The sequence below is a fragment of the Bidens hawaiensis genome, unplaced genomic scaffold (assembly GCF_021521415.1).
Source record: "Bidens hawaiensis isolate Kalapana, Puna unplaced genomic scaffold, B.hawaiensis_p1.1 tig00023426_1, whole genome shotgun sequence".
Taxonomy (NCBI): domain Eukaryota; kingdom Viridiplantae; phylum Streptophyta; class Magnoliopsida; order Asterales; family Asteraceae; genus Bidens; species Bidens hawaiensis.
In genome coordinates, this window is record NW_027493681.1 from 1 (window position 1) to 27,942 (window position 27,942).

The following is a 27,942-nucleotide window of genomic DNA, read 5'->3' on the forward strand; positions in this document are numbered from 1 at the left end:
CAAAAAATCAATAAAAATCACTTTTCCATAATTCTGCTCATCAGTTTGTTATGTAATCTTGATTTTAAGTAACATTTGTATTAAGTTATTAACCTAAACCAATTTAGGCATCATTTTTAATCTTTTTGATTGCGTATTTACTATCATTGATCAAAAAAATAATCATAAAATATAACTTTTAAATACAAACTTAATTTTTGTTGTATCAGTGTATAACATCCCATATGCTTATAATGTTTTTTATTCAATATTGACAGGATTTAGGCAATTTAAAAACTTACGTACAAAACATAAATTAGCATATGATGTTAAATTTCAGAAATTTTAGATTAGATATTGACAGGAACTCACCCATGGCAAGTAAGCTGCTGTGAAAGTAAAGAGCCCAAGAAGCTCATATGAATATATGGATTTTGCTTGCTCCATACATAAACCTGGAAAAAATAAAAAATGAATAAATTAAAAAACAGGAATTTAAACTCTATAATGTTTCAACAGTTAGAAACTGTAAAACAAAAGTAAACAAATTACCATCATAAAAGTTAGTGAATTGCTAAGAAATATAATCTTAGCAAAAGATTCTGACACATAAGGTATCATCCCACCAACAAGCACAATAGTGGTCAACACAGTTGACCCAAATAGCAGCATGTAAAAGAAATCTGCAGTTCTTCCTCTGAAAGAGTTTTCTTCTAGAAGCTTGCAGTATCGAGCCAGAAAGAACATGTGAAACAGAAAGTCCAAGTCTGTAAACGAACCGAACGGCATTAATATTAATCGAACAAATGAACGAACACGAAAGCTTAAACGAATGGATTTTCTTGTTCACGTCCGTTCATTAAGAAAACGAATGTCTTGATATCCGTTTGTAATGTTCTAAACAAACGAATGTGAACGGACATCATTTAAAAGTGAAAATCAATATCTAAATTGAAGACCAAAATACCATCATCTATAAAGTTACATCCAACACTTTAAAACTAAGCAAAGATATCAAATTGATTATATAATATGAAAATCAAATTGATTTTAAAATGATATTAGTAATAAATAAATTTGAATGCATATTTAACCAAGCGTAAAGAAATGGACATAAGTGATCAAATATGAACGAACGTCCATGAACATAAATGAAGTAATGAACGAACGAAGCAAGTGATCATGTTTGTTGGCTTAGTTAAATGAACAAATTTTGTCATCATGCTTGTTCATTTATCAAATGAACTAACATAAGTGCACTTCCTACCAAACGGTTCACTAAACAGGCCTAATAAAATTATATTACTTAACGATTTCTTTATTCATAGAAATTGTAATATAATTAATTTAAAAAAAAACATTTCTTTGTTCACCAAGTGATTTCCCAAATGCTATGATCAAACATGCGTGATTTTAAGTGATTATTTTTTTAGATACACAATGTGATCCATACATTGTAGCTAATAAAAACCAGATAATCAGTTATCAGTCCCTTATAGTTAGGGATGACTATGCAATTTTATATTTAAACATTTTTTATCACAAATTACAAAATACTTGTTTCTGACAAAAAAAAAAGCTCAAATTAGTTAAATATATGCATGAAAACTTACCCATCTTGCGGAAATAAAGGAAATTGGTGATCAAGCGCCAGATTTGGTATTGCTTAACAACAAGATTAGGATTCAGGTACAAGTTATACGGGGAAATGATCTGCAGAAAGTTACACAAAATCAAGTTAAATATGCATTCTACTATCTTTAAGCTTTTGCTTTCATAAAAATTATCATAATAGTGAGTAGATGCTCGGAATCAGCTTCATGGATGATAAAAACAAATAGTTTCCATGTGTCTTTCTTGAAATGATTACAAATGTGTAACGACATTAGATTTTAAACACGTTTCGCCTCCGATAATATACAATCAACTCAACTCCATTAAAAGGTTTTATAGCTTTCTACTGTTTCAAATCGAGATTTTAGAATATAATCCTCACAAGCCCTATTGTCACATAACATATATAATCAAGCAACAAGAATGAGCCTAAAATCGGTTAGTTTTTTTAAGCCATTAGACACCAGTGAAGATTAGACATAATTAATCTGTGAAATCAACTTTTGAACACAAAACTGATAATGAATTCCTACAATACAAATCAATGCACGGTAACATAGGGGCTGTTTGGTAGGCTCTAATCAGACTTAATTTCACACAACCGATGCCTAATACAGTCAATAAAAAACCATAACGAAATCATCCAATCGAATCATGTATATAATATTACCTCAAGGGAACATCCGATTGTGGTAACAATTGCTGCGGTGAGATATGAGCGAGTGATAACCGGCATCTGTTTGTACCATTCCTCCACTGCTTGCGCCATTTTTATTTTAGTAATTATAATAATCAATCAATCAATCAATCCGATTCAACAAGAACTTCTAATCACCGATCGGAGATTAAAGGTACAACCAGCGATGCACCATGGACTGGCTGGTTAATAAATATAAATATAAATATACATATACATATACATATACATATACATATACATATACATATACATACATACCTTCTTTTTCAGCTTATGGAGCGCGTGACTATCACGAACCAATCATAGATGCTTCTGACGTGTCTTAACCAATCACATGGTTTTTCTTGAATAGGGCCACCCATCTCTCATATTTATTAGCTGACGTGGATAAAAGGTAAGCATATTTTTATTAGTGAACCGTTTAACGAAAAATTTGTTTCTGTTCGGACTGTTTAATAAATAAACGAATGTAACACAAAAATTTCTTTTGGCAACGTGTTCATTTACGTCCTTCCGGTTTTGTCCGTTTGAGTGCGTTCGATTAGTTCATTTATGCCCGTCAGGTTATGTTCATGTATTGACATTTTACTATTGTTTTTTTTCAATTTATTTTACTAAGTAAACTTTTGTGTGTTTGGGAGCAATTCTGATTTTTTTTGGTTGAATTTGTGTGGGTTTATGATTAATATTCTCGAATTAATTTATAATCATTTTTGTTCGTTTGCCCTTTAGAACCGTCCATCTGTCCTAAGGGCGCAACTATTTGGGGACCAGGGTTGGCCCCGGTCACTGCCGTTTTCTCTTTTGGCAGGGTAAATTTCGTGATTTTTTTCGAAAATTTTTATAGGTATTAAGCGCGATCACCCTCGATATATTTTTCCAAAATGTTACTGGTTACCACTGATTTTTTTAAATATAATATCCCACGTTTGGTTATTTTCTAAAACCTCGCAGTATTTATAAACAAAAGTTACAAAATAGTAGTCGAATAGATGTCATATTGTTTGATCCGACCCGACACGAACCGAATCGTCGACCCGAAAATTTTTGAGTCAGTGGCTTCGGTCACCCCCGTGACCCGAAAAATCACCTTAATTTTCTTTATAGATATATTTGAGTTTCTATTACATGTTTAATGACGGATATATGTGTTTCAATAATACATCATACATGGTGACCTTAACTATTAGTTAATTAGGTCCACTATGTTTAGTACTGGTTAATGATAATCAACAATGGCCCATGAGGGTTGATGGTTCACTATTTAGAACATCTACATCAGGCTACGCAATCTGATGACCAGATGATGTAGCAAAGGAATGGACTTGAACTCTTGAAGTGGCAAACTTTCCTTGTTGCGGAACAACTTTGTGGAGGTGAGGTTTGTGATACAAACCTGCAACAAACTTGCAAGGTTGGAGGGTTTTTTTGAAGAAAAAAGTTAGGATTCTTGAGAAAAGTTTGAAATATGATGTGACGCGTATATGAAGGTTTGTCGTTGATGCTCTAAGGACTGACTTGGGTAAATACTAAAATCAGTGGTTGCCAATTTGGTTCGGTTAAAGATAGTTAAGATTAATTTGAGTCTATATTAATGAATCAGGTAAAATATTAGCAATTGAGGCATGGAGCCAAAATTACAAATGGTGTCCAAAAAGCACAAATGGTATTTGAAACGAACAAATTTAGGCCCAAACGAAGAATTGAAGGACAAAAGAAGAAATCGAGTTACATGAATATAAAGATTAGTTTAAGCTAATGTAAATATGAAAACTGATATGTAATGTTTGTTTAGGAACCGAGGAAGCAAACAAAAAAAACGTATGAGGAATCTCACATAATGATTTTGTATTGTAACATTGACCTTTAAAATTTTTAACATATTTTATAAAAACTTGTCAGTTTAGGGGGTGTTTGGGATTTCTTATTTTACCTCCTTATAAGAGCATTCTCAACCTATCCCCTGTCCCTATCTTTATAATTACAATAAAAAACACTACATTTCTCTTTCTATTCAATTAAATAATATTTTTTTATACATTTATCATTACAATTTTCTCTTTCCTCCACTCGCAACAATTCAACAAATATTAAAAAATAAATAGTTGCAAAATTTATTTTCCCAAATTTACAAAAATTCACTACTTTTCCCTCTCCACCCTATAATTTAAACTCACAAATCACACCCTATAATTTGCAAACTCACTCACAAAATTATAGGAGATAGGATGAGGATGCTCTAACTTATTTAAGGCATAATTTATAAATTACAAAGTTGTAACTTACACCATATACACTCACAAAAGTTAACTTTAACACTTTATAACTTATAAAAGTTATAACATACAATTATAATGTGAGGGGATTCTCCATTTTTTAGAGATGGTTAAAAGTGGTTATGAGAGGGGGAGAGAGAAAATGTTACTATTCATGGTTAAATTTGGAGAAACACACTGTTCACCTCTATAATGTTTTAATGTTTTTGAAAGTAGTTGTGCATGAAGGAGAGATAAAAGGTAATGATAAAAGTATAAAAAAATTATTTAATTAAAAATGAAAGAGAAAATATGGTGTTTTTAATGTAATTATAAAGATGAAGATGGATAATGAAATAAGAATGCTCTAAGAAACTAAAATAAGGAATTCCAAACACCCCTAGATATACACATCCTTAAAATTAGGGTTGGCATATCGTGTATACCCGTACACGATAAGACACGAACACGATAAGAAACAAACACGAAATGTGTATACCTGTACACGACACGGAAACTTATCGTGTACATGTAACTCAGATATGAACACGAACCTGTTACTACCTGGTATACACGATAATACACGATAGTATACGATAATGTGAGTTGAAGATGGAATGATGGCTGAAGATGAATTTAGTATTTATGGCCGCCTGAAGATGGAATGATGGACGGAACTAGCGGCGGAGATGGGTGAAGGCCGGCGATAGGAGAATGTCCGGCGACTGGAGGATGGTAAGCACCCGGTGGGATGGCCGGCGACGGGTGTCGAGTGGGATGGATGATGAGAGGCGACGGCTGGGCCTGGATGGTTGTAAGAAAGAATTTAAGGTTAGGGATAATGGGATATAATATAACTATATCTTCTTATATAATAAAGGAAGAACAATTTGGACACTTACCCCCCCTGCACATTCAATGTGCTTATGTGTCACTCATACAAGCAACCATGTTGATGTGTCAAACTTACAATGCATTCTAAATAAACTCGGTTTATTATTACCGGTAACATTCGGAGAAACCCTAAAAACATCTCATCAGATACATCTGCCTCTTTCTTTCACTCTGCCTCTTTTCTCTCTTTTTCTCCAAATCATTCTCTTGTTATTCTTCTCAAATCTGGATTTATATATTATTACCAAAAATCTATATGTGCTTTCTTTTAATCGTCTGAACCGATTGATGGTTCTCCTACTCACAATAATCAGATTATAAGTCAAATCAACTAAAGATCTGTCTGTCAATCTTCATGTATGAATCTATTTTCCTTTGAATTTACTTCATTGGTGTTATTTGATGATGAATTTTATTTTTTTAGGTTAATGTGGATTTGAAGCAAGTAAAGATAACAAATCTACAATTTCTTCTTCTAGTTTGGATCTTTATGTGTTTTAATTCAATGTGTGTCAAATTATTAGATAAGGTTAATTTGTTTGCTTTTAGGTTTTAATTTGGACAATTTTGATTTGTGGATTTCAAGCAATTAAAAAGATCTGACTGGGATCAAAAGTCTACAGTTTCTTCTTCAGGTTTGGATCTTATTTTGTTATAATTCAATTTTTGTCATATTATTAGATTAGCTTAATTTGTTTACTTTTAGGTTTTCATTTGGACATTTTGATTTGTGGATTTGAAGCAATTAAAGATCTGGCTAGGATAAACAAATCTACCGTTTCTTCTTCAGGTTTGGATATTTTTTTGTTTTAATTCAATGTGTGTCAAATTATCATATTAGCTTAATTTGTTCACTTTTAGGTTTTAATTTGGACAATTTGATTTTTACTTTATATTAGATATACAGACTTTCAAATATAAAATTTATAAGTATAGATTAACTTTCACAATTTTATAAATCCAAATTGAGTTCATAAACAATATTCAAACTTGAATATGTATCTCCCCAAATCTGAAAAATACCCAGAATACTCTCAAAAGGTAGTTAGAAATCAATACTATGACCAATTTACCCCTTCTAAGCCAAATACCAAATAATTATATTTATTAACAGATATGTCTGTGGTCAATTCATTCAAATCTGTTTTTATTTCAGCCATACAAGCATTATGCTATAGAATTTACAACACATTCTATTGCATTCCGTCACAATTAACCGTTTATTTAAAGGTACGGCTCTTCAAAAATCAAATCTTATTTTATTTTAACTGATTAGACTCTTTTGTATCAAGATGTGTAAGTTTTTATTAATTTCATAAATTTTGACAAATGATACGTGACAAATGCAAACAAGGGAGTTTTGACTGAAGTAATTGTCCGACCTGGATTACCACTAACTATGGATAATTAGCAAATGGTCAATAAGCTTTATTTGGAAGAAAACAAAGAATCAAAAAAATTTAATCAACTCTGCAATGTCTGATATACGTGTACGATGCAAATTCTATAATTATTTTGAATCATTATAATTGCTTCTCTCATATTAAACATGTTAATGTTTATGTTTGCACGACGTTGGCCATGATGTATTTTAAAGGTATAACATCTTTTAATTATGTTTTTTACATATCAAAATCTCAAATACTAATATAATCAAATTTATATTTTATTACCAGGTATGTGTTGTCAAGAGTCTTTCAAATACTCGCACTTAAGGAAAGCGGTAAGATTAATTTCCTTTTAACTAATTACACTATTTTTATCAAAATGTATCATTTTTAATAATTTAATATCTTTTCTTCAAATGCAAACGACGGACTGCATGGTCAACAAGCTTGGTATAGAAGAAAATAAAGTACAAATAGTGTAACCAAATATACAACAATCACGGAACAACGAAGTCTGCTATACCGGTATGATGGTAATCCTATAACTGATTTGAAGTATTATAATTGCATATATAACATCAACATTTAAACATTAAGGCTTATAAACATAAGCCAAATACTTAACCAACATAAATATTTTTTCAGATCAACCTAAACACATTAAAACACATCAAACAACCCACAAAGTTAAGCAAAATACAAGGTTTTTAAAGTTCAACACTAACACACTTAAACATAACACATAACACATAACACATAACACATAACATATTAATTCAACAACGACAACATAGTTTTGCATTCCATCTTCAATACATGCCACCACATTCAACATCATCTGCAAAACAAAAATACAGATACTCACTTACAAATGCTACCTACTTGATACTTACAAAACATATCAGGGGTCATTACAGTATGGTTTTTGTGTTTTGTTTTTATAAAACATTCAACCAATCAGTTACTAACTAAAGATTTTTTTAAAGTTTTATTTCACTATTTACCCTCCACGGCTTTTAGGCAAGATATCCAAAATAGTTTATTAACATCCCCTATCTACAATACTAACACCATCCTAATTAAATATATATACTTTTAACTATAATAGTAACCAAATTTAATTTTTAACTATACAAACTATAGTAACATTTAAAACTTAAGTTTTGATATATCACTAACCTCAAATAAAGCAATCATCATCAGAGTCCCAATCTTTTTCCTTGATCTCCTCCGAGAAATAGCCATCAGATTCATCAGATTCTTCATCATCTGAAACAACCGGACCACCATACTTTTCAGCAATATGTTTTAGATCCATAACTCTGCACCTCATCATGCACAGAAAATTCTGAACAGTCATAGTTGTATCCTCTTTGACAGAAGGCTGGATCCTTAGCAAATCTTCAAGAAATTCAATATTGTTACTTGTGAGACCTTCGTATCGATTGAAATTCTTAGTTATTCCATTCTCAAATTGAACCTCTATCTTGTCCAAAACATCGAAAAGCTTCTAGTGATTTACTTTTGATAAGAAACAATCTTCTTCTCCAACATTTGGACGAAATCTTGCAGCCAACTTCTTCATAAGAAGTTGAGGTTTCTTGTAATCTTCTCCTAACGGATAACCTAGATCATACATCTTCCTTAGCACATCAGAATCTAACCTCATGACACCATTGACCTTCGATATCCTTATTTTTCGATGATCACTCATCTTCAACAGAAACGAGTTATGGTCGTGACTGAATCTCCAAGAAATTATTGTCGCCATTTAGTTAAAGTTTGTATCAGAATTGTATTAGAGGATGTGTGGTGATAAGTAAACAAACTTCATATGTATTAGTATAAATATAAAAGAATGGTTTATGGCAAGTAATAATGAAATTGTAAACCTGTCAGGTGGTTTTCCAGAGTAGGTTATCATAACCTATATGACGGCTCCAATAAATAATGACATTTAATACACACAAGAACTTTACCATCAACAGTATATAATAAAGTAGTTTGTAGTTTATAATGAGATATTATAGACACTTTGTTATATCCTTAAGTTATTCAAGTGTCATTTCTTTTAAGTTATCCAGTTGTGTTTATGGACTACGTTACAATAAGTCTATGTAATGTACATTAAATTATTAATATACTAAAGATCTTTACAACTAATAGTATCTAATAGCTTAAAATGAGATTTGTTAGACTCATTTTTTTATCCTTAGGTTATTCAAAAGCAATTTTTGTAGGTAACATTTTGAACCATGTGTTGTGTTTACATATACATATACATATCCATTCATTTATGCTGAAATACCAGATAAAAATGAAGATCCAGAATTATATTATCTTGTGAAGGAGTTTATGATTCATGGTCCTTGTGGCATTGAAAATATCAACTGTCCATGCATGGTTGATAAAAAGTGTTCAAAAAATTCCAAAAAAAAATCCGTGAATTTACAAGCATAGATGGTGAAGGTTATCTAGTATACAGAAGACGCAATGATGGACGTTTTGTTGACAAGTCAAATGTCATGTTAGATAACAGAAGTGTTGTTTCGTATAACAAAACACTTTTAAAAAGATATAAGGCTCACATCAATGTGGAGTGGTGCAATCAAGCTGGTTTAATAAAATATTTGTTTAAATATATAAACAAAGGTCAAGATAGGGATTCTATTTGTTTTGTACAAAGCAATCAACAATATGACCGTCAGGAATCGGTAGATGAAATAAAAGACTACTACAGTTGTAGATAAATATCTGCATGCAAAGGATCATGGAGAATTTTCTCGTATGACATTCATTACAAGGAGCCTTCGGTCATCAGGCTTCCTTTTCATCTACCGAGACAACAACAGGTTATATATGAAGACTCTGATGAGATAGAAGATGTCTTGGATAAACCTTCAGTGGCTGCTTCAATGTTTTTAGAATGGATGAAATCTAATCAATCTTACCCAGAAGCACGCAAACTAAGTTATGTTGAATTTCCTACCAAGTTTGTTTGGAAGATCGATGAACGTAAGTGGGAAAGAAGGAAAATAGGGTTTTCAATTGGTAGAATTCATGTTGTTTCTCCCTTTCTTGGTGAAGCGTATTATTTAAGAATTTTGCTAAACAAAGTAAAGGATCCAAGAACATTTGATGAAATTAAAACATTCAACAATGTAGTATATCCTACATTTAGAGATGCATGTCATGCATATGGCCTTTTTGACGATGACAATGAATACGTTGAAGCAATATCAGAAGCAAGTTTCTCATGCACTGGTTATTATTTACGAAGTTTATTCGCTACAATGTTAACGTTAGAAAGTATGTCTAGACCTGAAGTTGTATGGGAAAGAACGTGGACTTACCTATCAGATGGCATTCTCTATAATCAACGTCTAATTTTAAAGCGACCAGGTATCAACAATTATATTTTTATATATACAAATTGTTGTTACTGTTAAAAAATAATATATTTATCTGATGTATGAAAATTGACCAACACTTTCAGATTTACTTCTAACTGAAGAACAAATTAAGAACCTTACATTGTTTTAACTTGAAAAGTTTCTCCTTATAAATAACTCAAGTCTAAAAAGGTTTTCAACCATGACTTTTCCTGATGATGATTCTATATCTTCTGCAAAAAATCTTCTACTAAGTGAGGAGTTGGCATACGATAGGCAAGTGCTAAACGAAGAGTTTGGTAACCTTTTTTCTTTACTAACCGGCGAACAAAGACTTATATATGAAGAAATCATCACAGAGGTTTGTAACAAGAAAGGAGGAGTATTTTTTGTTTATGGTTACGGTGGGACGGGAAAAACTTTTCTTTGGAAGACGTTGTCTGCATTTTTATCTTTAAGATATGAAGGCAACGTTGTTTTAAGTGTTGCATCAAGTGAAATTGCATCTTTATTACTATCAAGAGGAAGAACAACATACTCTCGTTTAACATTCCAATAAATTTAGTTGAGGATTCAATTTGTTACATAAAGCCAGATAGTGATCTTGCACGTTTATTACATGAAACGTCTCTCATTATTTGGGATGAAGCACCAATGGTACATAAACATGGGTTTGAAGCTTTGGATAGATCATTAAAGTACATATTTCAATCTGAATTACCATTTGGTGGAACGGTTATAGTTTTTGGAGGAGATTTTCAGCAAATATTACCTGTTCTGGTGGAAGTAGACAACAGATTGTAAATGCCTCTTTAAGTTCGTCATACATTTGGAGACATTGCAAGGTCCTTAAAGAATTTGAGATTGTTCGATTCAAACAACTCACTTGATATAGAAAAGACAACGAAATTTGCAATACGGGTTTTTGGATATAGGGGAGGGTAATATTGGTGGTCACAATACATGTGAAGCAATTATAGATATACCGGAAGACCTTCTCATTAAGGATTCAGACGATCCCATATCGGATCTAATAGACTTCGTATATCCATGTATTCTCGATAATTTCAACAAGCAAAATTTCTTTCATGAAAGAGCAATACTTGCTCCGAAAAATGATGTTGTTCAAGAAATTAATGATAGGTTGCTATCAATGTTTTCTGGTGATCAAAGAGAATATCTAAGTTCAGATAGTATATGTCTAAAAGAGATGATCAATCAGAATTTAGATGAAAGTTTGTGCTCACCCGATATTCTTAATGGAATCAAAGCTTCAGGATTGCCAAACCATAAATTAATATTAAAAGTGGGAGTTCTTGTAATGCTTCTAAGAAATATTGACAAAAAAAGTGGCATGTGTAACGGAACTAGATTAAAAGTGGTGTCATTGGGCAATCATGTTATACAAATAGAAATTATATCCAGAAGTCACATTGGAGATCGTCATTATATTCCAAGAATTACTTAGATACCTACTAACAAAAAACTGCACATTAAACTACAAAGAAGACAATTCCCCCTTGCCGTATGTTTTGCAATGACCATAAACAAAAGTCAATGACAGTCACTATCAAGAGTTGGTTTGTTTTTGAAAAAACCAGTTTTTACTCATGGCCAATTGTATGTTGCATTATCAAGAGTTACACGACGAGATGGTATCAAAGTTGTTGTTTTAGCTAATGATGGTAATCTTTCAAATACAACATCAAATGTTGTATACAAAGAAGTGTTTATAAACTTGCAATATATTTTTTTTAATATTATTGTCATATATCATTAACTATACTACAATTTCACAATTGATGTATTCACATCTATTTTTATCGGGCCCGTGTGTCACACGGGCATACAGCCTAGTTATATATATAAAATTTTAAAAATAACCATGTATTAACAGGTACCTAACAAGTAAACATGTATTATACCTGTTTAGACACGATAATTAACAGGTATTTCGTGTCTACTTGTTTAGTACACGAAACCTGTTAAGGCCTTACCTGTTACCTGCTAAAGTCGTGTATGTACGTGTCGTGTATTCATGTCTCGTGTATAAATTACCAGTCCTACTTAAAATACACATGAGTCATTGGAACCGGTTTTTGATGCCCGAAACCTCTATATAAATTGTTTTCCACCCCTTGTTTCACCACCAAACTCAAAAACAAACTAAAATACTTCTCGTTTAGCAAACCCGACCATCCGACTCAATAATACTATGGCACCAACCAAAAAAAACTAACAACAAGGCTAAGAAAAGCGTTTTTATTGAACCGGTTCGTGCTATAGATGACCCACAAGTTCTTGCGGTCGTCGACCATAACCGCAAGCAAGACGTATGGAAGAATTGGGATTTGGTTGTCAATATCGAAGGTGATCAAAAGGCTCGTTGCAAACTATGTGGAACACAATTAAAGCACGATTCCAACTCGACTTTGAGAAAACACATCGAGAAGCCATATTGCAAGGCCTTGAAAGGCATTGGCGCAACCGATCAAGTTGACTTGGGTAAAGATGGTACACTATTTCGTTACAACACGAATCAAGTTCAAGATAGAATGGCAAATTTCGTTATTCAACGAGGTTTGCCGTTTAACCACTTTGACGACCTGGATTTGACGTCGTTGATTCGAGAAACTCTACAACCGCGATACACACATGTAAGTCGTACTACCTTAAGACATCATTGTATCAAGTTGTGGGAGTGTGCTAAAAAAGAGTTAATCGAGTTTTTTCATTCTTTACAAGCGATGGTTAATTTAACTACCGATGTTTGGTTGGCACCACACGGGTTACCCGAATCATACATATGTGTCGCCGCTCATTGGGTTGATCCGGTGACATGGCAAATGATGAAACGCACCATCGCTTTTGATAACTTCCCGTTCTCACATACCGCCGAAAAATTGTTTGAATTGGTTGATGAAGTTATAACGACTTACAACTTGAAAAATAAAATATTTTCGATTTCGGTTGACAACGCATCAAACAATACTAAGGCGGCCGGAAAATTTATTATTAAATATTCACCACCTTGTTACGGGAATTTTTTTCATGTTCGATGTGTTGCACATATCATCAACTTGGTTGTCCAAAAAGGTCTCGACTAGGGCTGGCAATCGTGTCTTAACAGGTGTAACAGGTAAGGAGCGACGCGCTAACACAAATATCAAACTTGAATACGAATCGTTTAACTACTTTATATGTCATGACTATAAGACAGTTTTAAGTTTTATGTACCAATAAGGGGAAATGGTGGAGTCTAGCCTACTAATTTTCATTATTTAAGAAAATAAAAAAATCACATACCGCACTCTTTTGATTAACAGGTCTTATCGTGTCTTAAGCAGGTACCCAATTGCCAGCCCTAGTCTCGACAATGAAAACATTTGTGAAGATTTAAAATTCTTTTGACTTATGTTACAAGATGTTTTCAAAAGTGGTAAAAGAAGACATCTTGAATATAAGAACTATTGCAAGTCGGTTGAAAGGAAGTATTTGGGGCCGAATTGGGACGTTCCAACCCGTTGGAACTCAACTTGTCATATGCTCAAATACCAATAGAGCGTCCTATTCATGATGAGGAGGCGGGGGACGGGCTTTCTTCCGATAATTCGGGTGGTGAAGAAGACGAGGGTGAAGACGAAGAAGAGTTGTAATTTTTATTTATTTTAGTAAAATCATTTGTAACATGATCAAAGTTCAACTAATATTTAGTTTTGATTTGTTTAATAACTACTTTTGTTTTGTTTATTACTAGTAAATGTTTATTTCTTATTAGTCATAATTAATTTTTTGTTACTTTTTTAATAACGACGAACATTTTATTTATTTAAACAATAACTATTACAAACATTATTAAAACATAACGATACTAAACATAACAACTTAAACTAAAAAACAACGTCCGTCGTTTTAATCCGGCGTTCTACAACGATTAAGCGTTGTTACCGGCGGTAGATGCTTGAGTTGTAGAGCCGGACGAATCTCCCGCTTCCTTTTTCTTGGCATCCAAACATTTTTTCTCACGACAATACTTATTCGTATGCTTTCGTAAGGTGGAGTTCGACCTCGCTTTCAGAAATTTCGAGCAGTACTTGCACCGAGCCATCTCTTGTGAGTCGGCATGACACACAAATCGTAATGAACCCAAACATCGGGGCGTCGTATTCTTTCGATCACCATAACAACGTCGTCGTTAGTTGCCATTTTTTGTCGGTTTAACCTTAATTGTGATTTAGAGTGTGTTTTATAGTTTTGAAAGTGGTTTAACTAACAACACACAACACCTTGCTATTTATAGTAAGTTGGTAAGCTTTATATAGTAAAAAAACCGGTTCCAACGGTCAAAAACGGCTATATAGCCGTTGGAACCGGTTTCTAACGGCTCTATTATTTGAATTTAAAAAAAAAACAGGCGGAATCGGTTTTTACGTAAAACCCGGTCCCGGTTCCTACCCTACCCGGTTCCACTTAGTTGACATTTCAGGCCATCGGTTCGGGTCCGGAACCGACCCGGTTCCTAACTGGAACCGGTCTCATTTTCTACCCGGTCTCATTTTAAAACCCGGAACCGGTTCGGAACCCACTTCCTTGCTCTTTCTCACAGCCACGACTTCAAACCCTCAACTTTCACTTGTTTTCAATCTTAATGTTGACACAACAAGTTACTATTTTTGGCAACTTGTTACTATCAAGGTAGATTTAATGTCGTAGGGGGTAGTTTCTATGTTTTGATATATAAATCATACAATATAATTGAAATTTAATAAAAAATGAAGACTTAACTACTATGTTTTGATATATAAGTTGGGTTAGGGGTGTGGTCGTGTGGAGTGCATAATATTATGTCTTAATATAGTTCCAAACCCACATATGACACGAGTCAAGGGTGCGGTGCCACCCGATGAGCTCTTTTTTTGTTCAAATGAAACACGTATCTTTCTTTTCGCATTACTTTATTTGTAATTCATAGATTTAATTTGTCTAAACACAATTAATAGTTAAAACATAGTCACTCCTCCATATTTTACTCTACATTTTTACCCCATGCAAATAAGGGGTTAACATGAGACCTTTTATTAACAAAGCCAGAGCGTTTCTTGATTATTGCACACAATATTTTATACAGCCTCGTGCAAATAAGGGTAAAAACAATACTCATATCCAAGTTGTCATTTGATTATCTTAAATAAATCATCATAATCTTTAATAGTTCCATAGGTAAACCTACCATGTGGACTAGTTCTTGGCTAAAGAAAGTATATATAGCACCACATGAACTTCATATGTAAATCCATAAGGAAAAATAGGTGAATCCCATCGCTAAGTTAAATCATTTAGGGGCTTGACCCGAACCAACAAACCTTGATCAAACTCTGGCATAGGAACCCTCTTAAAAGATTCATCTTTCTTAATTAGCTCCCAAGTGAATCCGGTCACCAGACGATGCATCATGACTGAAGTTTCCATTTTTGTGAGCTCAATGCCAGGACACATCCTAGGCCCAGCTCCAAACGCCACGTAACTAAAAGGTGGTGGTGGGGCCTGTGTCTCAAAACGAGTTGGGTCGAACATGGCTGGATTTTCGAAAATGCTATCATCCATATGTGTCATGGAGGCTGATAACAACACCTGGAAAAACATAATATGAAATCATTTATAAGTGATTAATTGTGTAATGATGTTTTGTGTCCTCAGTCCTAATTGATTAATCAGTTATATCATACTTGCCACCCTTTTGGAATTATGAATCCTCCATACTCAATATCTTGTCTAGCTCGTCGAAAGCTCAAAGTCACAGGAGGGTTTATCCGCATCATCTCGGTTGCTACTCTCCATGTGTACTTCATCTTGGTGAGGTCTTCCCATGTTAAAGAGTATTCGGATGCTTTATTACCAACAATTTCTTCTTGTTCTGCAATCTCAAATATATGTCTTAGTTTGATAGACGGCTTATATGTACATAAACATTATGTATGTATAAGCATAGGCCCGGACTATATATGACATGATCAATGGATATATTTTGGCATGTGATTTTGCAATGCTTGTAACAAAATGAGGGCAAACATATGTTACCTTGAACTATAGTAGAGTAAATAGATTTATTGTTAGCCAAAAGCCTAACCAAGAATGTAAGAAGGACGGAAGTTGTATCATATCCAGCAATCATCACAACGATGATGTTGTCAACGATCTCCTCTTCAGACATCATTGTTGAGTTGTCGTCATCACGATTGCTAAGCAAGGAAGTGATTAGATCTTTATGAGGGTCACTTTTTTGATTTTGTTTAAGGGCCTCTCTTTTCTCGCGTATAAGATGTATAAGCATCGACACAAGCTTCTTCCTTGCAATGATCGCTCGATTGTATTTGGTGAAAGGAAAACTTATTGGAATCGACAACACACCTTCAATCATATCTTGAAAAAGTGGTAGCATTTTCTCTCTTTTGGGTCCTCTTTCAATCCCGAAAAGAAGCGAGCAAATTACGTTGAAGGTTAAGATCTTGATCAAGGGTTGCACCTGGTCATTTTAGAGAATAAGTAAATGATAAAATCTGATGCAATGTGTGTGTGTGTATATAAGTAATTATATTATAAATTTATTAAAGCCAAATTTGAGTTTAACAAGTGTTCTAATCAATACTTCACAATTCACATAACAGTTGAATATTGTATTAAATTTCAAATGCTAATTATGAGAAGGATAGATTATTGTTACCTGGACCTCATGTTTACCATGCCAATGCATTACAAGGTGGTGTCGAACTTCTTCGTCTACTTTTGCAACATATTGTTTCAACACTTCAAGCTTAAGAAACGAAACCAGGGCCGCTCTTACTCGTTTGTGATCATTGCCAGACAACTCGATTATATTTTTGGAACCCAAGATCCTACTGATCGACGGTGGTTGAGTGTTGGTGAGTAGGTTCCCATCACAAGTGTATATGAACTTATTTGCGGTTGGGCCATGCAAAACAACCGTCGGGTATCCAAAAAGACTTGCTTTCCAAACAGGGCCGTGACATGTTATTCGTTCTTGAAACCATTTATTGACCCTATCGGTCTTCAAGGCCTTTAAAAGGCCGAGGCTTTGTCCTATCACCGGCAGCCCCAACGCACCAGGGGGTAGTCGATCGCTATACTTCTTTTGCTGTAAAAGGAAAAAAGTGGGAACCAAAATCAACAATAAAAATATTAATAGAGTCATAAAAACCATGACTAGAAATAAAACACAAGGTAATATAAGATCAGAATTCAATGTATATATACACAAGCTAATTATCATTTTATGTAAATGGCATCACCGGAAGAGATCCATTTTTCATCAAATTTTCCGGAACACGAATCTGTATTATTATCTAACTATATTTTAAATTTGTTTATTGTCCATCTAATTTTTTTATAGAAATTTTAAAATATTTAGAGTTCGATGTCAACAAGGGAATAATTACAAGTTGTATTAATCATTCAATAATTAGTATATATTAACATTTTAGTGCAAATGCATATATAACGGTCTAATTATCCCAAAATTTAATCATTTTTTTTGCTGCTAATTGTTAAATGAGCTTGATGCCATTGGCCTCTCAGGTTCGAATCTTGATGGCGACACGAGTTTTCTATTAGAGTGTCCCTTCCCAGAGAGCCTGCTCTTGTGGGCGGACAACTCCTGTCAAGTGGCAGGGGGCTCGAAATTTTCTCGTGGAATGCCTAGCCAAACTCGGATGCCAGGCGTGGTTTCGGTTAAGACAACGTAGTCTTGGCCCGAGTGGGGCGGTTGGGGCTCTCGCCTGAGAGCTGTGGCTGATTAACATCCACTATAAAAGTCACCGTTCGAAAAAAAAATCATAATTCGTCATTTACTAACATCCATGCATATATGTTATGATGTCGTTTTCTGATGCTTAAACTTTGTCTTGCATCATATTTTAGCCTTACTTGTCTCTTTTTGGTTTCAAAGTTTTGCAAATATTCTGTGTAGATTGAATAATAAGAGCGAACAACACATATATCGGGCTATTCGATCTTTGTATTATCATATTAAAAATGGGACGTAAGGTTTAAAGATTTATTTATTTAAATAATTAACTTTTGTTTCGGGCTTTAGATCTTCTCTATTTATAGAGTTTATATTTCTAGAGTAATCGTTTTTCTAAAGTTATGCTTTATTGAACCCGTATGATACATGAGTTCTAGCCAAGTCAATTTATTTTTTCTTGAAATTAGAGAAACTATGCCAAACTCATAGGCAAACCACAATGAAAAAATTCAAAACTGTGTTTTTTAAAGCCCGCACACTTACAATGTGTAGATTTTGGATTCAGCCAGCTTCTCCATATTTCTTGATGCAGTTGCAAACTACAAAACCTACAATCGATCCAAGTGAGTATCACAACTTTCTGTTTTGTGACTTTTGTCCAAGGATAAAAAAAGCAAAAAAAAATGTATTTTATTGTTATTATTATAACACTTTTTGTCCCACTAAAAGTGTCCATATTTTCTTTTTTATTTATCTCATTACAAATGTCTACTTTCAAAATGTATTAGCCAATTTTCAAGTTTATCCTTAAACACACACAACTAACACTAATAAACAATATTGATGGACCCAATTCCAAAGGGCATTATTGTCATTTGGTAAGCAAAAAAATAATAATTCAAACCATGACACTTTTAATGGGACGTGTGTAGTGTTATCTTTACAGTCATATCGGAAATGGTATATTAGAATCATTGCAGCAGTTTCTAGATTTAATAACATGAAGTGCTTAGTGTCAAACCACCCTTCAAGCTTCATACGACACCAATGTTTCTTTTAGGGGCTTGACCCGAATTTGCAACCTTGATCAAATTCTGGCATTGGGACCCTCTTGAAGGATTCATCTTTCTTAATTAAGTAGCTCCCGAGTGAATCTTGTCACTAGACGATGAATCATGCATGACCAAAGTTTCTATTTTTGCTAGCTTCATACCAGGAGTCCAGGACACATCCTCGTCCCACCTCTAAATGCCACGTAACTAAAAGGTGGTGGTGATGGTGTGTTTTTCTCAAAACGAGTTGGGTCGAACATGGTAGGATTTTGGAAATGTTATCATCCATGTGTGTCATATAGCTAGGCAGATAACAGAACATGGAAACACATTATACTATATATAATTAGAAACCTAAAGCTACAGTAACATGAACTTTTTGTAATTTAGCTTTAGTAACAAGGGTAATTTTGTAATTTTAGTTGAAAGAAAAGTAAACAACATCGATTGTTACAAGAAATTTCTATAGTGTGCACTTTAGCCCCCATAGTTTTAATGTTTTTAATTTGTTTCTTAATCTTTTTCAAAATTTGTTTACTTTGCATATTAACCACTATAACTTTTATTGTTTTAATTTGTCCGCTAACACATCCACGCCATATCCTTAAAACGGACTTTATCTGCATTAAAGTGTATAAGGTTTATTAAAATGGAATTGTATACACAATAGAGTATCTTTTTTGTATTGTAAGCTATATAACGAGTGTTGATATCGCCTTGGTATCTTAATGAGCCGAACCAATACCTATCAAGTTCTTTTAATATTTAAATAAAAAAAACTTTTGTGTCGAAGTAATAGCGGTTCGATGTGTTTGTATACCGAGAACAAAGTTCTTTTAATATAGATAAACTCTTTTTTGTCGAAGTGATAGTCCTCACGATGTGTTTGTATATTGATGTTTTAATGCTTGCGTTCATTGCCGAGTTTCCTGCGCAACCGCAGGGAACACTACTAGTTATATATAATCTTATCAATTTAGTGACATAACTATCGCATCTAGATATAGCTTGGTCCTTTGATTCGCTCTTTATTCTTCACCACTTACATGCTTTATTTGCTGATTTTTCACACTTATTCAGCCTAGTCTGTCCTTCAAGCGCAAAAGTAGTCATTTTTCATCCCAATCCATATTTCACCCATTTTAAATAATTAAAATTGGAGTTAGGTACAATTTGCGTCCCTATGGAGAAATGGCGGAATCAACTTGAATCCCTATTTTAAACGGCTATAACTTTTTCACACATGCTAATATTTTTCTTAAAAAATTACACTATAAAAACGAGCATTTTATTTCTTTAATATGAGTATGGTATTGCTATAACTTTTTTTTAATTAAAATAATTAAGATGTTATGCAGAGGTATTCACGACCCAAATTTAACGGTTTTTAAATTAAGCTTGTGAGCATAACCATTAGTAACTAGAGGAGTCTGATTTCACAGTTTTGAGCTTTGATAATAGCTTGAGGTTAAAACAAGAATTATTAATATAGCTATACATTCAACTCTAACTAACTACCAACAAAACAAGTTACGTAAGAGGATCATAATAGGAACAATGATAATCTTAACCACATAAAGGGTAAACCTTAATGGAAGTTCTAGGAGACAAAATAATTACAAGAACAAAGATTTCAAAATATCATACCAGAATGGAGCTAATTTAAAGTTGTATAACCATGTTTACTCTTATTACATAAGACTTTATCCAATTATATTTTAACTATATCTAATATATATAATAAAACATATCTAATACCGAATAATACAAAAGTCAAATCCATTCAACATATAAAGTTTAAACGATTTCAAAGTTTCAAACGAGCCATGAACACCCATAATTGTTATATGATTATCATGGTTTGTGTTTAAACATATCGCCACACCACGCGAGCAATCATATAGTATAATATTAAATAAAAGTTATTTAGTTAGTGTTTATGACCAACAAGTTATTTAATTAATTAATGCTAATTAAATAAGAAATAAATAATAGCTATTTATTTAGTTAAATAATATTTATTAGATTAAATGGTCTGGTCCATTAAAAAGCTTGTTAAGGAAATTAGGCCATGTGTAGTGGGGCTCGGGTTTGGGCGAATTGGGGAGAGAATGTGCGCGAACACCGCCCCCCCCCCCCCCCCGGTGATAAGTGGGCGAAAAAGGGCAGGGGGCGGGGTGTTTTTATCGTCGTGGAAGAAGAAGAAATATTATTATTTTATTACATGTTGTGTGTGTATATATATGTATGTATATGTATATATGTTGTGTGTGTGATATATATGTATATGTTGTGTGTGATATATGTATATGTATATGTATATGTATATATGTTGTGTATGTGTGTATATATGTATATGCAAAATGAATCCTAGAAACAACCCGAACCAACCGAACCACCCATTCCCTCCTTTCGATCAACACCATGGTTCGCAAAATCAACCGAACGTGAACTTACAATGGAACCCGATGTACCTAAACCAACCGAGCTATCCGTTTCAATTTCCCGACCCGAACCTAAACATGTACGCCAACCGAGCTATATGTTTTTTTATATTTTAGTTATGTATTTTTTTTGTATTTCTTTTTAATTTTAATGTATTTTTATTTAATTATTTGAAGAAATTGGTTTTTATTTGATTAGTTTAATTATAAAAAGAAAATAATAAAAAAAGATATTGTGGGCCCAATTTGTAGCCCCTACACCATTACACCCCAAAAACAAATTCTCACCCCATGCTAACTGGGCGCCACGTGTCACAATTCGCCCCCATTTGTAGCCTCTCCCATACACATAGCCTTATAGATGGATTAAATTCTAGGTTTTGGCCAGAAGAGCTTTTAATGGTTGAATAGACAGATTAGGTTCTAGATTTTGGTCAGACTGATGAGCTTTCAACAGATGAGAATTGCAGAGGCCAAAAGAAACATGAACTTGTCTCCTTTCCTCTTTGCTCCCATAGATCAACGTCACCGCAGGCGACCCCTTGTTGTCGTATAGCCAGGATCGTCATGCGCCTGTCATGCCTCGCAGAATACGAGGCTCACAAAATATTTGCAAACGATGAGTGTCATGCCGGTTACATGGGCCTAGGCTTATGACTAACATTGGTACATATTTTGTAAATATATTAGAGTATATGTGAAGCGGAAGTCTTTAATTTTATAATATGATATTATATTCAAAATTCGGGTTTCAAACACCCGTTAAAGATACAAAAGTGTTTAACTTTGAGAACATTAATTTACATCTTTGTATATATCCTCCATCTTCAATCATCTAATCCTCGTTACCAATTAAACAACTTATAAAATACTTAAGTAACACAGGCTGGATAACACGTTGACTCTAAAACATTTTATATACTTAATTATTCGTCTATAACATTTTCATATGATATTTTTTTTTTAAAAAATCACCATAATAACTAGCGTTTTTTTATCTTTAATATGAGTATGAATTTGTTATATAAAAATTAAAACGAAATTTACGTCATTGTGTTTTTTTTATGTAATTGTGTCTTTTCTTGTCACTATGTTTTTTATGTCATTGTGTGTTTCAAAGTTCAAACCATCATTGTGTTTTTCTAATATTAATAACATCGTTGTGTAATAATAACATGTAAATATAATGATAAAATAACAAAAAATTATATAAAAACATAAAAACAATGGTGAATATATATATTGCACAATAACCATAAACGTAAACCAAAATGGTGAATACATATAACGCAATAACCTGAAACGTAAAACACAATGGTGAATACATATAACACAATGACCTAAAACATAAAATACAATGGAAATTACATATTAAACAATGACATGAACTTAATACACAATTAATGTAATACTATTTTCCTCAAGTTAAGTGAATGCTACATGTCAATCTCGAACAAAAGACAATGAACGTATTACATAATGACTAAAACATAATGATATGAAAAATACACAATAATATAATCTTTGTTTTAATTGTTATCTTTAATATGAGTACCAACTGAAATACACAATAACCAAAATTTATAACATAATGCATAGAAAAACTCAATTAAAAACATAATGAACAACCAATAACACAATATATAAAAACCCACTATTTTTTGTTTAATTTTTATATAATAATATGATACTCATATTGAAGACAAAAAAACGTTTGTTATTATGGTAAATTTTTTTTAAATAGAGTGTTGTATGAAAAAGTTATGGGCATTTAAAATGATTACGGGGCTGACATGTGTCTTACATGTGGATAGAGAAAGCCAACAAAAGTGTGTTATTACCTTTATACTCTTTCCATCAATTTTTCTCTTAAGTTTATCTCTACCATTCAAGTAAATATCAATGAGTTAGATTCATTCTCATCTTTCTCATTTTTATTGTTCTTTGTATTTTAACTTTACCCTTTTGTTAATAATACTAGGATATTACATGTCATACACACATATGAAATATTTAAAATGTCATATATAGCGTCATATATATATATATATATTATAAATTTAATTAAATGCAAATGTCATATTTATAAAATATAGAGATACGATTTACAGGTTCGAAAAGGGTTGAATATCCGAGATTAAAGCAATAAAATTCAAACACTTTAAAACCTATCTATTCTAATAAAAGAGTACCATTATTGCCACTTATCAATCTCATAGCTCTCCTCACCTTTTTTACAACCAATTTCAATATATGGTCTTTATATTTTAAAACATTTCAATATATAGACTCAAGTTTATGTTTATTAATGTAAATTTTAACCAATTCATTCATTAACATTAATTGTGAAATAACGAAATATCAAAACTGAAGTTGCGGGCATGTTAGAATAAAATTTTAAAGTCACAAAGAATTGCAAAAAAAAAAAAAAAACTAAGGGTGCATCATTGTCGAAGAATTTGAATTTATATGGTAAACTACAAATTGTTTTTAAGCTGGGATTCGAGCAGCGATGCATAATTTTTTATATAAGATTTGTTTCAATTTGAATTTAAAATTTTCTCATATGTATTTGAATTGAAAAATATGTATTTTCTTAATTTTCTACAAACATTTTGTATAAATATTGCAATCATGGAGAATACCTGTGATATATATATATATATATATATATATATATATATATATCTTGGTGTTTAGCACTAAGTAATTGAAGTTGAATATTATAATTATAATCTATATGTATTACGAATTATTAAATGAACTATATGTAATTTATTTATATGACTTTTTTATGTAGTATAAATGGTTTAGCAATAAGAAGATCGATATATAGTTTTTAATATTTTTTTTCATAACTCAGACCAAAATGCTTTGAAAACATATATTTTATGACTTGATTTATACATTTAAATATATTTAATTTAATATGTCTTATAAGATAAATTATTAAATTAAAAGCATTCAAAATTTTAAACCAAAAAATTATTTCAATCCCATTCACTATTTTCGTTTTCCAAAATTCATTTAGTATATTGAAACCTAGAATATCGTTTTCATCGGTTATCTACATAATATCAATATTATATTAACTTATTAATTTATTTTTATACAAATACAAAGATTGTGGTTATGTTAATTGTAAATTATAAAATCAATTAAAAATTTATCATACACAGAATATTATTGACAGCAAACTTATCATGATCAATCAATTTCAAATTCTAAAGATTTTTAAAAATAATTATATCATCAAAGTTCACATAATATGTTTTTGGGATAATCATGTTTTTTTTGGATAAACATGAGCATATGTTCTCAAATGACATCATATTAATTGATTAAAATATATGTATGATATTTTATGTATATGAATATTTTTTTTATTAGTTTCATGGATATATTATCATTTACCTAGAGTTGGTACGTACTTGAAGAACCTTTTTGTTATACGTACAACTATATGTGGCTATATCAAGAGTTATAAGTAGACCTATATGTTACCTTATTGAGAGCTAAAAGCAGACATGAACTAAAGATTTTGATTTTTGATAAACAATGTATACTTGCTAATATAATCACATATATAGTGTAGAAGGAAGTTTTTACTTATTTGTAACGTATTTGTGTAATCTTTGTTATGTAATTTTCGTAATTTTAATGAAAATTGTGATTGTATTAACAATATATGGCCAATTTATTGACTGTATTTCACTTTCAAGAGTTGAAGTTTAAAATTTTCATCAATTACCCATGTAATACATAAGCCTCAAACTAATATCGAATATATTTAACCTTGATTAGTTGTTTCCATATACATATATAATATAAAATGTTTAAAAATATATGGATTAATGTATAAAGTCAACTAGGTGAAACTTGAAAATTCAAATTAGTTATGGTGTTATATCATTTGAAATTTGTTATAATATTACTTAAAATAAATAATTATGTTGACAAAAGATGTAGTCTGGCCAAGCATTCATGGGTTGTAAAGTAAGCCAGTGAATTATACTATTATGTGAAATTCTGATAAAAATAACATATACCTTCAACTCGATTAACAACTCCAAGTAGCTGTTGTTTTCACCTCCTCAACCTCTCATCATCCTAAGACCTGAGACCTGAATAAATAACACATGATTATAGTTATTATTGTGAGGATCAAACAGAACATCACCTACTGCAAGCTTAAAACATATAATCCTAATTGTCTAATAAATATAAGTCAGATCATGTTTAAATAACAAATTAGGTTACAACAACCATTTTAAGAATATGAAAATATACAAACAAAAGACAAGAAAGAAACTATAGATCCAATTTGGGATTTTGTAAGGATTGCAAGTGAAGTACCAACAAACAATCAAATACTTTAATTATATATATTAGATAAATACCAATTTATCAGTGGCACAATAATTCTTTTTAGCACCAATTGTTTGACTTATAATTAATTACATTATAAAATAAAATTGATAGTTTGGTCTGATGGCTTAAACTGTTCTTGGTAACTCTTTAAAAGAGTTATTTGTATGAGTTTGAATCACCTTGTTATCAATTTGTTTTTTTTTCTTAATCAAGTTCCTTGGCTACAAGTTCTTTTAGTTATTCTATGTGTTTTTATTATCTATTTATGTATAAAAGTACGGTTTTTTTAATAAACAAAATATGATAATAGTTTTTAGGTTTAGTTCCATACTTATAATGAACTTAACTGATACCGAGCGAATTCGCGTCAACTCGCCGACGCAACGCCCGTGCTTTCTTAAATATGTTAACTTGATGAAATTAGTTTTTGGGTTTAGTTCTGTTACCATAACAAACGTAGCCGATGCCGCTCGAATTCACATTCACTCGCCACTGCAATGTCCGTCTTTTACTGACCGAATAAGCATCTTTTTAAATATGTAATTTTCGTATCATAGGCTATACGAGTTTCAATACTATTTTGGATGTCTAGTAATTTACTTTTAGGGTTTAAGCATATATGGGCACAAACTTAATCGATGGCAACCAAATTCTTGTCACTTTGATTAGAAGTTGTATGTGTTTCGATACTCTTTTGGGTCTTTACAAGCTTAATTTTTATTTAGTCTTGGTGTTGTAACAAACTTAAATGACACCAACATGAATTTGCGCCCCGTCGCCGCAACGCGACTGGTTTGCTACATTGTATAGATAAATAGTGAAGCTTGGCTACACTGAATTTTGTGGCACCGACAACTTGATATTTATCTATAGTATATAATATAATTTTTTTGTTTTTATAGTTTCGGTACAGCAACGAACGTTATTAAATAGAAAAAATCCGCATCGGCTCGCAGCCGCAACGCTTGAGTTTTACGACCGTATAAACGTCGTTTTAAATATTTTTTGTTGTATCATAAGCTATACAAGTTTTTTTTAGTTGTATCGTAATAAACATAGCTAAAACCAAGGGAATTCGCGTTGACTCGCCGCGCAACGCTTGGTTTTACCGACCGAATAAACACCCTTTTACTAATTTAATTGTTGGGTTTAGTGTCAGTATTGTAACAAAGCTAACTGATACAAAGCTTATTTGTGACACATTGATAATAAGTTGTAAGTGTGAAGATATTGTTTTAGGTGCTCATAGAAATATTTTTTGGACTTAGTGTTGTTGTCATTACGAAATTAAATTATATCGACCAAATTCGCGAAATTGCGCTGACGCCGCAACCGCGGCAGATGCTATCTAGTTATTGATAACTATTGTATGAACATCTAAGAAAACATATGAGAAATATAAGATCAAAAGAAGAAACACTGGCTAAATTAGAAAAATCCACAAAACCATATTGTAGAGTGATCTCAGATGAAGATAAAAGCAAGGATGTGGTTTGTATTTACAGATAATTTTTTTAAATGATTTCAAATCTTTTTATTTAATTCAAATTAACAACGAAGAGAATTAGTTAATAAAATTAAGATAAATTAGAAATTTATAATGGTTGACAAAATTAGTGGAAAGTTTTAAAAATTATTGATCAAATTTGACTATTGACCACTTAAAAATTCAACCAACAAATTAAACCGTGTTATTACTCGCAATATTAGTGAACAAAATATTTTGTGACTGAATTTTTTTTATTACTTGGTATAGTTTTGCAAAATACATCATGTTACAAAAAGAAATGAACAAAATAAAGAAAAAAATTATTAAGATTTAATAATTTGAAAAAAATAAAAATTTCTAATGACCTTTTTCACCATAAGGGATTCTGAGTTCCACATGAGGCTATTGGAAGGAGTTACCAGTTTCGTTAGGTTTGCAAGATTTAATCTACAGTTTCATCAACTTTGCAAAATATAATGTTGTCTATTAATCGTCATATAAAATAGAAGGTGTGTAGATTTAAATTAATTTGTTAAATATGTGGAAATTCTATAGATGTAAACCGAATGACTTGAAAACCTATGTGAACATATGTGAATACA

General features: G+C 31.9%; 3 protein-coding genes across 3 annotated transcripts; 1 reads left to right on the top strand and 2 right to left on the bottom strand.

Annotated features, from left to right (window-relative positions):
• Positions 1 to 284: 284 nt before the first annotated feature.
• On the bottom strand, positions 285 to 2,394 carry LOC143567552 (derlin-2.1-like). The gene is made up of 4 exons (XM_077053945.1): positions 2,264 to 2,394; positions 1,593 to 1,692; positions 532 to 746; positions 285 to 434 (listed from the first exon to the last, which is right to left on the bottom strand). The coding sequence occupies exons 1-4, from the start codon at positions 2,360 to 2,362 to the stop codon at positions 348 to 350; spliced, it is 501 nt and encodes a 166-aa protein (XP_076910060.1). The 5' UTR covers positions 2,363 to 2,394; the 3' UTR covers positions 285 to 347.
• Positions 2,395 to 10,424: 8,030 nt separating this feature from the next.
• LOC143567543 (uncharacterized) lies at positions 10,425 to 11,690 on the top strand. Its single transcript, XM_077053938.1, has 3 exons — positions 10,425 to 10,716; positions 10,818 to 11,008; positions 11,118 to 11,690. Exons 1-3 carry the CDS (start codon positions 10,425 to 10,427, stop codon positions 11,688 to 11,690), a joined length of 1,056 nt encoding a protein of 351 aa, XP_076910053.1.
• A 3,854-nt stretch (positions 11,691 to 15,544) lies between these two features.
• Positions 15,545 to 17,444, bottom strand: LOC143567544 (cytochrome P450 716B1-like). Its single transcript, XM_077053939.1, has 4 exons — positions 16,944 to 17,444; positions 16,301 to 16,745; positions 15,949 to 16,136; positions 15,545 to 15,853 (listed from the first exon to the last, which is right to left on the bottom strand). The coding sequence occupies exons 1-4, from the start codon at positions 17,439 to 17,441 to the stop codon at positions 15,545 to 15,547; spliced, it is 1,440 nt and encodes a 479-aa protein (XP_076910054.1). The 5' UTR covers positions 17,442 to 17,444.
• Between the last annotated feature and the right edge of the window lie 10,498 nt (positions 17,445 to 27,942).